Here is a 13667-nt window from a genome sequence, read left to right on the forward strand (position 1 = left end):
TCTTCAGACTTCTGACTCCAATCCAGGAGAACAGTGCTCTGGAGGAGGGTAGGCAGCAGGCGTCCCAGCAGCTGGTGGGATGCCAGAGCTGACATGTTGAGCCTGGATCCACTTTTCTTCTGTGGGGGGATGGGAGGTAGCCAGGACACGACCTGCGTCCCCATCTGAAAACAGAAAAAAATAACAAACAGGAGAAGAATAAGCGTCACCTCCTTGGACAGACACTAAGCAAAGACTGAAGTCCTCCTGGAGGTGTCTGGGGGTATAGCCCGAGGAGGAGGAGCTTAGTTTTTGCATAGTGTCCCTCCTAGTAATACCTCTAAGCTATACCCATGGTCTCTGTCCCCCAATAGAATGTACGAGAAACATCTTTTTTTTTTTGTTTCAGAAATGCTATTATTGTGTAAAACTTAAATAAATACGAAGTATACATATTAGGTATTGCCACATCCGTAACAATCTTCTCTATAATGGTATAACTATAACTATCATATGACCTAACTCCTCAGATGAACGCTGTAAAAATAAATAAATGAAAACTGTTCCAAAACAGCCAATTTTTGGGTCACCTAGACCCATAAAGTGTAATAATGAATGATCAAAAAATCCTATGTACCCAAAAATGGTACCAATAAAAACCTCAACACTTTCTGCAAAAAACGAGCCCCTGCACAAGACGATCGGCAGAAAAATAAAAAACATATGGCGTTCAGAAGCCCAATCCAGCACAATCTGCCTTCCAAAAACCGTATGGCATTCCTTTCCTTCTGCGCCCTGCCGTGTGCCCGTACAGCAGTTTACGACCACATGTGGGTTGTTTATGTAAACCGCGGAATCAGGGTAATAAATATTGAGTTTTGTTTGGCTGTTAACTCTCAATGTGTTAAAGAAAAAAAATTATAAAATAGAAAATCTGCCAAATAAGTGAAGTTTTTTAATTTCATCTCCATTTTCCTTTAATTCTTGTGGAACACCTAAAGGGTTAACAAAGTTTGTAAAATCAGTTTTGAGTAACTTGAGGGGTGTAGTTTCTACAATGGGGTCATTTATGGGGGTTTCCACTATGTAAGCCCCACAAAGTGACTTCAGACCTGAACTGGTCCTTAAAAAGTGGGTTTTGGAAATTTTCTTAAAAATGGTAAGAATTGCTTCTAAACTTCTAAGCCTTCTAACGTCTTAAAAAAATAAAATGACATTTCCAAAATGATGCCAACAAAGTAGACATATGGGGAATGTTAAGTAATAAATATTTTATTAGGTATGACTTTCTGTTTTAGAAGCAGAGAAATTGAAATTTGAAAAATTGAGAATTTTTCCAAATGTTTGGTAAATTTTGGATTTTTTCATAAATAAAAGTGAAATATATTGACTCAAATATATGACTATCATGAAGTACAATGTGTCACGAGAAAACAATCTCAGAATGGCGTGGATAAGTAAAAGCGTTCCAAAGCTATTACCACATAAAGTGACGCATGTCAGATTTGTAAATTTTGACCTGGACACTTGGGGCATCAATGACCCTTGGTCATGAAAGGGTTAAGACATCATGGGTTAATGGGAACCTGTCACCTGGATTTTGTGTATAGAGCTGAGGACATGGGCTGCTAGATGGCCGCTAGCACATCCGCAATACCCAGTCCCCATAGCTGTCGGTGCTTTTACGAAAAAAAACGATTTTATAGATATGTAAATGAACCTTAGATGAGTCCCGTCTCCTCCATGCTTCAGAGATGAGTCCAGCGTTCTCAGACTCTGAGCCCAGCCACGCCCCACTGTGAAGGAGCCCAGCACCGCCCCGCATCCTCCGAATCTCCTCCTTGCTCCCAGACGTCACAAAGCTAGAGCGGCATAATCTCGCTTTGCGCGAGCTAGCGCATGCGCAGTTCATTCCCTGAGGCTGATGCCAGCACAGGGAAGGAACACTATGCCGACACTGTGCATGCGCTAGGAGGAGGAGATTCGAAGGACGCGGGGAGGTGCTGGACTCCTTCACAGTGGGCGTAGCTGGGCTCTGGAAACGTTAGTAGCCTTATTTACACACACACACACACACACACACACACACATACATATATATATATATATATATATATATATACACACACTTTTTTTTGACACAATAAAAGCACACAGAGCTATGGGGACTGGGTATTGCGGATGTGCTAGCGGCCATCTAGCAACCCATGTCCTCAGCTCTATACCCAAAATCCAAGTGACAGGTTCCTTTAAGACTAGGTTACCCTGTGCCTTTTATATATCAGTTGTTGACATTCTGACTAGTCTACTGTCCCCCCCCCCCCCCCTCAGTTTCTGTTTATTCCCCCCTTTATTTGTTTATTTTACCTTCGTATTGTTCATTAGTTTTTTTTCTTAAAAAGAAACGAATGGAGCGGTGGTGCATATTTCTGACCAGCTGCTCTGTCCATTTCAGGGGAACTCCACAGGTGACAGGGCCCACCTTCTCGCGATCAGTGGGGGTCCCAGCAGTAGGGCCCCCCACTGATCTGATAAAATAGGGGATCACTCGTTATAACCCTTTAAGTTTTGGCTTTTTCTAGGTTTTGTTTCTTACTATAAAATGTGATAGTCAATATATGATTTGGTGTATTTGTATGTAAAGTGTTGAATTGTTGGTTTTCATTTATAAAAACAGTATTAAAAAATATATATATAACACAAGGGTAATCATAAAAATATTTGGGTAGGATTGGTCAAAACAGGAAAATTAGGCAAAAAAAAAAAAAGTGTTGCAACCTACGACAATCACATTATGCCTTTCTATACATATCCTGGTGCGGAGGGCTTCATACCAAACCTCTGGATCAGTTGCTAAACCAGAGAATTGTGCCCTTAGATTCATGATACAAGAAAACATTAGGATAGTAATTTTGCCAGAACTGTGGAAAAAGTATAATAAAATTAACTTTTGGGCTGCGTAAATGTGCAAGCAATTGTGAACAATTACACTACAGGCAAGGTCTGAAGAATCTGCTAAGTACACAACATACATATTTAGCATGAAAATTACAGTCATCAGTGTCTGGAGGATAAAGATATCATCATTAACTCACAATCATCCTCTAATATAACCCTTAAGGAAGATGAGAGCCATACTCAAGCATAATCAGCCGCTTTCTTTCCTCTTAAGCTAGGCAAGCATCATTTCTTGGATGTAAACTGGAGTACTTCATGTTACACATACTGTATAATCATTACAAGTGACACTAATTGTCACTGCAAAGCTAACGCTGCATACGCTTACCATATTAAAGAAAGCAGAACCGCAACAATTATATACAACTCGAGAGAACAAATATACAAAATATCATATTTTTTACTCATATACATTAGACGGGTCTGAAAAACAGTTTTCCCGCCTAGAAATAATACCACTGGTGTCCGCAGGATGTTTCTGATATTGGAGCTCAGTTCCATTCAAGTGAATGAGACTGAGCTGCAATACCAGACATATCCCATAGACAGGAGTGGCGCCGTTTCTGGGGAAGGGATTATGACTTTATTCTTAAATATCAGACTTCATTAACCCCTTAAGCCTTGGCGTATTTTGAGTCTTAACTCCTTTCCGCCCAGTGGTGTAATAGTACGCCGGACGCACAGTGATGGCACTTGCTCAGGGCTGTGCAGATATTATACAGCTGGCCTCCTGACCTCACTGCAGGGATCAAACTTAATTCCAATCGTGGCAGTGTAACCCCTTAGATGTTTTGGTCCATGCTGACCGCAGCATGGTTAAAGAAGGGGGGACACTCCCTCTCTCACCACATCTACAATTCATGGCCAAATAATACAGTGCAACACAAATGTATTGAAGTGTATTATATGGGAAATCTGAGGTTTGAAGCTTCAAGTCCCCTAGAAGGCAAAAAAAAGAAAAAAAGTGGTTTAAAAAAAATAAACTGAGCACAAAAATGCACATTTTTTTTCCCTATCAAGCACCATTTTTTTTTTTCAAAGGTGCTTTCAAGCACCTCATGGGCCACAGTGGATATGCAGAATGTAAATGTATAAGGCATATGTATAGTATCATGCAGTGGCACATACTTTGCACCTGTTCACAACACTAAGGAAATAAAAACGAGAAACACACATTACATCTACAGCAATTAGCAGGGACTTATTACCGCATATAACTGCACAGGAAGAAGGTTGTGTCACTGTGGTTGGCTGCAGGGGTAAAGCGTTAGATAGTGATACATCCTAGACAGAGAGCTAATATGGCTGACAAATAGCATCAAAGACAAACGCCTGATGTTATAAGGAAACAGCTGTACAGCTACTATATGTAAGGATTAAGGCACTCTGGAAAGTTTTTATTTTCTTCTTGGAGGTATGCTTTTTAGGCTTATATAATATAAATGAGTAATATAGAGATAGTATACTGTGCCTCTGTTTGTACTAAACATTAAAAAAAAAAATTCCATAGAAACTTTGGTTCTATTTTAGACTTATTTTATTACAAATGGAACAATGCAAAACATTTTTAACCACGAATGGTGCCATTTTCTTAAATACTGTATCAGGTCTTCGCTTTCAGTCGGAATTGAAATTGAGGTTCATAGAAAATCATACAAATATCTGACAATATCAAAATTCACAGTCCTGCACAAAGAAAAAAAAAAGGGAAAATGTAACTATTAATAAATGGGATGACGTGCACAAAATGCAGGAATTCAACACAGCTGCAAGAACAAAACGCAAGACAGTGAAGATTTTTGAAAAGCGGCACAACACATAGATGGCGTGCTACAAACTCCTCAACTGGGTGCATTGTACTAGTGACTGTAGTCATAAGGTGGCTAAACGCCTTCAATGGCTGTTAGCTGCCCGCCAAACGAGCGTTCAGACATTACTCTAAATTCCTCTTCCTCTTACATGTTCAGTTTGGCCAAGTGTGCATGCGTTCTCACTGGGAAGAGGAGAATAAGTCGATGCCAGACACCCCTAGTGGTGGCTTATCTGATCCTTTTGTTCTCAAGAGAGATATGTTGAACTTTAAAAGATTTTTTAGGGATCCGCTCACCTCTGCTCTCTCAAGGCAGGTGCACCAACCAAAATTTGAGACACCCCTCAAAATTGGATTAAAATGTTGAAAAATATGGATGGGCACTCATATGAAGATATAGGACGCAATTTATTCAAACATATAATCTATAATAAAATACACTCTGTTAAAATACACTGTATTAAAAATATGTGAAATAAATTTTTTTGATATATTTTGGCTAGAGATAAAATAGCACAAAAAATCCTCAATCCTCACTGGGCTATCCCCATATAGGTTTATAGCTGGTAAGGGGAGGGAGAGGACAGTTGTGCAATTGATCTCAATCCAAACAGATAATATTCATCCAAAATAAATAAATCAAATCTATAAAATGGCATAGATCTCCAATTCATAAGAACGCATTAAATATTACATATCTGTCCTATATTCAAGTATAGAAAAATGCATGCATGTGCTGTATTGCCACTGACTAATCCTGGTTGTTAAAGGTGTATCAGAAATACATGAACACGTTCCACATATGTTGCTTTTCCTTTGTGCTTGATATTCTTTTGCAAAATGTATCTAATCTCCGTTGTGTCAACAGAGTAGTGATGCAGTCCGACCTACTACCGGTTGTTAACACAGAAAGGTCCTTGGCATATTATTAAATGCAGTATGCTATCTCTCCTTACGGTAGCTTTGCCTCATAGATTTTGTACCCAGTGTCTAGGTCAGGTAAGCCCAGACACTGAGTACAAAATCTATGAGGCAAAGCTACCGTAAGGAGAGATAGCATACTGCATTTAATAATATGCCAAGGACCTTTCTGTGTTAAAGGGAACCTGTCACCGGGATTTTGTGTAAAGAGCTGAGGACATGGGTTGCTAGATGGCCGCTAGCACATCTGCAATACCCAATCCCCAAAGCTCTGTGTGCTTTTATTGTTTAAAAAAAAAGATTTGATACATATGCAAATTAACCTGAGATGAGTCCTGTCCCTGACTCATCTTACGTACAGGACTCATCTCAGGTTAATTTGCATATGTATCAAATCGGTTTTTTTTACACAATAAAAGCACCCAGAGCTATGGGGACTGGATATTGTGGATGTGCTAACGGCCATCTAGCAAACCATGTCCTCAGCTCTATACACAAAATCCCGGTGACAGGTTCCCTTTAACAACCGGTAGTAGGTCGGACTGCATCACTACTCTGTTGACACAACGGAGATTAGATACATTTTGCAAAAGAATATCAAGCACAAAGGAAAAGCAACATATGTGGAACGTGTTCATGTATTTCTGATACACCTTTAACAACCAGGATTAGTCAGTGGCAATACAGCACATGCATGCATTTTCTATACTTGAATATAGGACGGATATGTAATATTTAATGCGTTCTTATGAATTGGATATCTATGCCATTTTATAGATTTGATTGATTTATTTTGGATGAATATTATCTGTTTGGATTGAGATCAATTGCACAACTGTCCTCTCCCTCCCCTTACCAGCTATAAACCTATTATGGGGATAGCCCAGTGAGGATTGAGGATTTTTTGTGCTATTTTATCTCTAGCCAAAATGCATCAAAAAAAATTATTTCACATATTTTTAATACAGTGTATTTTAACAGAGTATATTTTATTATAGATTATATGTTTGAATAAATTGCGTTTGAATAAATATCTTCATATATGAGTGCCCATCCATATTTTTCAACATATGTTGAACTTTACCAGCAGATCATGAGCCCAAAGCCTTTTCATGAATGTGCCGCAATGAGTGCTGTGTAGTGAATAGACGCAGCAACATAATAAAACATGCACATGATCTTGTAGATTGTAAGCACTCGCGGCAGGGTCCTCTCCCCCTCTCTACTAGTTTGTTAATGGTTTCATGTTTCTCGTATTCGCATTTTTGTACATTTTGTATGAGTAACCCCTTCACGTACAGTGCCATTGAATTAATGGCACTTTCAAATAAACAATAATAATAATGGTCAAATAGTCAGCACCGAATTGCATCTTTGTACATACAGACGACCATGGATGCTCACGCATCATACCTTGCTACAGCTCGGATAAAATCCAATGACACAGTACATTTGTACTTGGGTCCATCAAGCTGATCGTCGTGGCCCACCAGAGTTAAAAGCTGAAGAGTCACAAGAGATGATATCTAATAAAGAAATAAAAATCGTTACTTACAGCCGAAAGAGTGAGAACTGAAATATTCTGTGTACAGGTGCTGTATGAGGAGCAGCGCCTCTGTTCACGCTTCTCTCGTGTGGACTGTTCTTAAAGCTTGCAACTGGGTTTGAACAGCTGGAACAGCACAGGTTGTCTGACTCGGGGCTACACACATGGTGAAACCAATGTCAGGACAAGCATGGGTAGCAAAGCAAAGCTAGGATTTTCAGCATACAGCATCCAATTTACCTGGGAAAAAATATTGGCAGTGGGCGCCACTCTGCTGTCCACAACACTGTACAGAATTGCCAACAGTCTATCCAAAGGGAATGGCTTGGGGCCCAGAAGATGGTTGCTAGTCTGCAAATAAAACACATTAAAGAACAAGACTAATATTTCCTAATCAAAGCCCTTTTTATAAAACATGTATTAAAACATCCGGTTTGATGCCGCCTGCAGCCAATCACTGGCCGCAACGGTGACCGGATCCTCTTGCGTCAAGTGACCATTTGTCATGATGTACGGGGAGCCAGTCACCGCAGGCGGTGTCAAACTAGATGTTTTCAGCTAGGGAACGATGCGGAGCATCGCAGGCCGGGAGCAGGAGAAAGGGGGAGCCAGCGCTAGGAAGCAAGCTTCCCTTTACAGGTATGGCCAAGTAGGGAGGTTTGCCACCCATTATTGTACAACCCCTTTAACGACTGTTACAAAAGCAAGTACAAGATGAAAATGTATAAACTGTAGACTCTACTACACTGCCCGATTTTCAGGCCAATTATAAGGATTGCCGATTCCTGACAACGAGCCTGTGCCACACGTTCAGGCTTTTTGATGCAGTTTTTGAAGCCAAAACCAGAAGTGTTTTGAAAAAATTTGAAGATGTTGTATCTGCCCTTAAAACTTTCTCTCCTGATTGTGGCTTCAAAAACGGCATCAAAAAGCCTAGAAGTGTGGCAGCACCCTGCAGATAAGCCAAAAAGGATGCACTTGTTTGTCGACAGATATGGACACCTTTAAATGCATTTTGTTTTAGTACTTTATTGCACTGTACTTATTTTGGGCTAAAACATTTTTACTGTGGATCTTAATTAACATTTTTTCAATCGTTCGTCTTCTGCAGCCTGCACCTTCACATGTAATGCTGGCTAGTCTGTTCCCCGAGTAGCTGCCTTCGGCAGGCAGCATGTTATACAGCAGAAGAAGCTGAGCAAATGTATATACCGTATATAGAAAGTTTCTGTAAAACTTGTAATTTTATATATTTTTTCGTTCTGAGACAAATGAGCTCCTTCTGTTCCATAACATGCTGTCTGCAGATTGCATTGCATTCAATGGTGACATGTTACCTTTAAGTTAAATTCTTATCAATTTGATAACAATTCAGCTTAACCCTTTCAAGACCAAGCTATTTTTCACCTTCGTGACCAGGCTTAATTTTGCAAATCTGACATGTGTCACTTTATGTGCTAATAACTTTGGAATTCTTTTATTTATCCAAGCCATTCTGAGATTGTTTTCTCGTGACATCTCATACTTAATGTTAGGGGTAAATTTGGGTAAACTGTACCTTTATATTATTAAAAAAAAAATCAAAATGTACCGAAAATTTGGAGAAAAAAAAATGCAATTTTCTAAATTTGAATTTCTACGCATTAAAGTCAGATAGTGATTTCTCATTAGATAGTTTTTAGGACGTTAGAGGGCTTAGAATTTAAGAAGCCATTTTTCAACTTTTCTATAAAATTTTCAAAACCGACTTTTTCAAGGACCAATTCAGTTCTGAAGTGACTTTGAGGTCCTTACATAATAGAAACCACCCATAATTCACCCCATTTTAGAAACTACACTCCTCAAATTACTAAGTCTGGGTTCACACAGACGTTGCAGGTGACGTGCGGGAAAAGATGCGGGTGCGTTGCGGGATAATGCACAAATTTTCCCTGCAAATGCAAAGCGTTTTAATGCGTTTTGCACACGCGTGAGAAAAATCTGCATATTTGGTACCCAAACTTCTTCACAGAAGTTTGGGTTTGGGCTAGGTGTTGTGTAAAACGAGATTTTTGTATAACTTACCAGTAAAATCTCTTTCTCGCTCTTTCCTTGGGGGACACAGAAGACCTTGGGGTATAGCTCATCTCCATAGGAGGCGTGACACTAAGTGAGAACTGTTAAGCCCCTCCTCCACAGCTATACCCTCAGCCTGGAGAGAGAGACTGCCAGTTGCGTGTCCAAGCAGTGAGAAAAGGCAAAGTCCAAAAGTGGAACCAACAAGCCAACTACCCAACGGGTAAAACAAACTTGGAAACCGTGCAGAGAAAAACAAAGAATGGGTGGGCGCTGTGTCCCCCAAGGAAAGAGCGAGAAAGAGATTTTACTGGTAAGTTATACAAAAATCTCGTTTTCTCGCCCAATTTCCTTGGGGGACACAGAAGACCTTGGGACGTTCAATAGCAGTCCAAGAGGGGAGGGACCACAGCACCAAGGCAAGGCACCCGAAGGCATCAAGAAACCGCCGCCTGCAGACCAGGCGGCCCAAGGCAGCATACGCCGAAGCCCCAGTGCGCACCCTGTAGAACTCGGAAAGGTGTGCAAGGAAGACCAGTGACCGCCTTGCACAAATGCATGGCCGAAGCCTTATGCCTCCGGCCCAGGAGGCACCGACCGCTCTGGTGAAATGAACGGTGACACCAAAAGCAGAACCCTGCCCGTGGTGCGGTAACCACAGCAATAGACACTCAGAGAGCGAAGGAAAGCCACCCTGGAGGCCGTCAACCCTTTGCGCGGACATCCCGGAAACACAAGAGACCGAACGCCGACTAGAGTCGGAGATCTCCAAGGAACAACTGCAAACCCAAACAATCTCCAAGCGGTGAAGCGCCCGTTCCCGGAGACGGGAAGGGGACGACCAAGCCTCGTAGATAAGAAGGCAGATACCACCCTCAGAAGGAAGGGACGGGATGAGAAACAGCCCTGTCCTGGAAAGGACAGAAGGCACAGAACACGAAAGGCCACCCCTCAGGCACCCGCCAGACATGATGGCAACAGCAAACACAACTGTACAGGACAGAAGGAGTAGGGAGAACTTCTACAACGGCACCAAGGGAAAGAGTGGAGCGCCAAGAGCTCAGTGTGTAATTCCCAGGACGGTACCAGGGAACCAAAGAGCCACTCTGTGGAAGAAGGTCATGACAGGCCCAGGAGGGCCAGAAAAAAACGCTGCAAGGGGAAGGACAGCGCCGACACTTGACACTTCAAGTAACAGAGTCCCAGTCCCAGGGTCAGGCCGGACTAGAGAAAGACAGAACCAAAGGGAGAGAAAAGCAGAGTGGGGGAATGCCCCGCTCACCACAAACCCAGGCAAGAACCCTAAGTCCGACAACCGAACCTGGACGAAGCACAGTCGGGAGCGAACACTAGCGCGCTCGCAGGAATCGCCTGGCAAGCGGGAGAAAACCCAATGTGATCAGGCGCAGACCAGTAACATGGCCCAAGGGTCGGAAAAAAACTGTCTCGTCGGCCCCTGAACAACATAGTCCTGTATCCAACCGGAGTGGGGGAGCAGAAGGACAGACAGAAGAAACCGGAAGGGTCCGCCCAGCAGCCAACAGATGCCAGGACAAGACAGGCCAAGTCCAAGTCGACGTAGCCACCACAGGAAGGAGTTCTACAGTCCTGGTGGGATCAAAGGACAAACGTGACCGAAGGGTAGTCCTCCCAAGTTAACGAAAAGGTAAGTCCAGCTGGACCATATGCCCAGAATGGAAAGGCAATCTGCACCCAGCGGGAGGACAGAATGCAATAGGCCCGGCAACAGGCACACAGCTAGTACTGCCAGCGAAAACGAGGGAGACGGTACGAGACCACAAGTAACGCCAGAAACATCCAAGTGAACAACCATGCTCACCCCCGAGGGGGAGGGGGCAATGACGAAACAGCCTCTGAGGCCTGGCCGGTGCAGAAGCCACCTCGGAGTGACAAACTCAGAGAGGAAGCCAAAAAAACCGAGCCGGCGAGGAAAAGCAACCGAGACAGAGGCCGGCATAACACCCTCCAAACCGAAAGGAGGAATGGCAAACAGGGAAGCCACAGGACAGTCCAAAAGCCGAATACCGGCTACCCTGTGAGACGACCTGCACATCGCCTCGCAGAAGGCGAATACCCTGAAGAACCCAAAGTGGAGGTCCCTCAGACCTGGATAGACGAGCACCCAAGAGAAGTTGGGTGACCTACCCGAGAGGAGCGGTCAGTTCCTGGTAGCAGATCAGATTGAAGTGCAGAAGGCGCCAAAGACAACACTCTTGACCCCCGACGGCTCGCGCGGGGAAGCAATGTCACGGGAGGACGAACGGGTACGCATTAAGGGACCCCGAACACTCCCCAGGTGGAAGGGCCAATGAACATGGCTGGTGCAGTCACAACGGGACCACACCAGAGAATGAGTGCCACCCAGCTCGGTGCAGTAGCGAGCCAACAGAGCCCGTCTACATATATACAAGGTAGACAGCGGTGAATACATTGGGCATTCAATTGTTGTGTGTTGGACAACACCTTAGGCTCATACAGGTGGACTGAACGACCTCCTCAGAAAAGAGTGCAAAGCTAGCGACAATCAGCCTCACCCCAAGAGAAAAAAGTATGTCGCAGGAGGAAGGGAGGCATACGTACTAGGAAACCGCAGGCAGCGAGAAGGCCAACCCACCCACTGGAGGAGAAGGCAAACACGGCCCAAACAACGCACAGAGCGCACAGCCACAGCATCCCACAGTATCCATGGAAGTGCAAGTGCAACCCGAAAGGGAGTCATGCACAAGGCTAGTACAGGAGGCATGCTATGGAACGCAAGCAGTCCGCCCGGAAAAGGGGAGAGAAAGGCACCTGGCAAACTCTGCAGACGGCAAGAGTGCAAAGGCCCGCACCAAAAGGACCTAGTGAAGGGGGAAGGGTATGCACAGGATTATCCTAGCACCAAATGATTGTGCAATAATCCACCCAATACCGAATTTTGTGAGAGTGCAACGAGTAGTTCGCCAATGAAAGGGGAACGTCCAGTACAGCATACAGAAGGACAGCCGTGAATCTCATGAGCGCGCAAAATACCGCCCATGGAATGCGAAGTGGTCATGCACAAGGCCAGCACCGTTTCCAAAAGGAGTGCAAGCAGCGCACCCATGTTTAGAGGGCCATGCTCCTGGCCAGCAATGTATTCGGTGAGGGTGCAATGAACCGCACACGGCAGCATCGCATCCCAGGAGAGCGCGAGCACCCCGCCACGGATGGGGCCATGCACATGGCCAGCAACGTACTGGCGCAAGTACAAACACCGTCAGTGAAGGTGCATGTATGTCGCCTGAGGAGAGGAGGCATGCCCACGCCGGCAGCAAAGCCAGCGAGAGTGCGGTACACCGCCCAAGGAAGGGGGGGGGGCCATGCATATGGCTGGCAGCGGATCCGGTGAGAGTGCAAGCACCCCGCCATGGAAGGGGGTCAAGCACGTGGCCAGCAACCTACCGCGAGAGAACAACCCCAGCCAGGAAGAGTATGTATGCCGCCGGAGAGAAGGAGGCATGCTCAAGGCCGGCAGCGAAACCAATGAGAGTGCAGCCTACCGCTTATGGAAGGGAGTCATGCACAAGGCCGGCAGCGAATCCAGTGAGAGTGCAGCGTTCCGCTTATGGAAGGGGGACGTGCACATGGCCGGCAGTGAATCCAGTGAGTGCAGTGTTCCGCATATGGAAGGGGGACGTGCACATGTTTCATACCCATGGCCGACAGCAAACCCAGTGAGAGTGCAGCGTACCGCCATAGAAGGGGGTTACACACATGGCCGGCAGGAATCCAGCGAGAGTGCCGCGCTCTTCAAGAAGGGGGGTCGTGCACATGGCCAGCACCGTATCCGGTGAGAGTGCAATTATTCTGCCCCAGAAGGGGGTCATGCACCTGTCCGGCATTAAATCCAGTGAGAGCGCAGCATTCCGCACATGAAAGGGGGGCGAGCACATTGGCAGCACCGATCCGGTGAATGTAGCACTCCGCCTAAGAAGGGGGTCATGCACATGGCCAGCCTGTAACTGGAAAGGCGACGTTCCGCCTATAGACGGGGCGCCTACCTTTGGTCAGCGCCGTATCCCGGAAGATGGCAAGGGTTCGCCTAGAAGGGGAACATGTAGCTGGCCAGAACCGCAGCCGAGGAGCGCAACATGCCGCCCACGGAAGGGGGGCATAGCGTGCGGCCAGCACTACTGCATCAGGCTGCAGCGTCCTGCGCAGCCATTCCGTTATTTATTAACCTTATTTATTTTATTTTTATTTATTTTATATATATATTTTTTTTTTTAAACACAGCCACTCTGAGGCAAAAAAGGGGCCACCATACATGGCACAGTCACGTACAGGCCAGCTAGGAAGCCCAGAACAGAGAGGGTGTCCTCTAGATGGGAGCCGGCCCCTGGAGATGGCCGGTAC

The 13667-nt window shown here is 44.8% G+C and overlaps 1 protein-coding gene across 1 annotated transcript in view; it reads right to left on the reverse strand.

The window, feature by feature from the left end:
* Positions 1–4462: 4462 nt before the first annotated feature.
* Positions 4463–13667, reverse strand: part of ORC5 (origin recognition complex subunit 5) — a 49646-nt gene continuing 40441 nt past the window's right edge. Inside the window, exons 13-15 of the mRNA XM_044294397.1 lie at positions 7455–7565; positions 7082–7194; positions 4463–4623 (exon numbers count right to left, since the gene is read on the reverse strand). Of these exons, the coding sequence (XP_044150332.1) occupies positions 4578–4623; positions 7082–7194; positions 7455–7565 (270 nt within the window). The 3' untranslated portion in view covers positions 4463–4577. The remainder of the gene's footprint in view (positions 4624–7081; positions 7195–7454; positions 7566–13667) is intronic.

The sequence above is a fragment of the Bufo gargarizans genome, chromosome 5 (assembly GCF_014858855.1).
Source record: "Bufo gargarizans isolate SCDJY-AF-19 chromosome 5, ASM1485885v1, whole genome shotgun sequence".
NCBI lineage: Eukaryota > Metazoa > Chordata > Amphibia > Anura > Bufonidae > Bufo > Bufo gargarizans.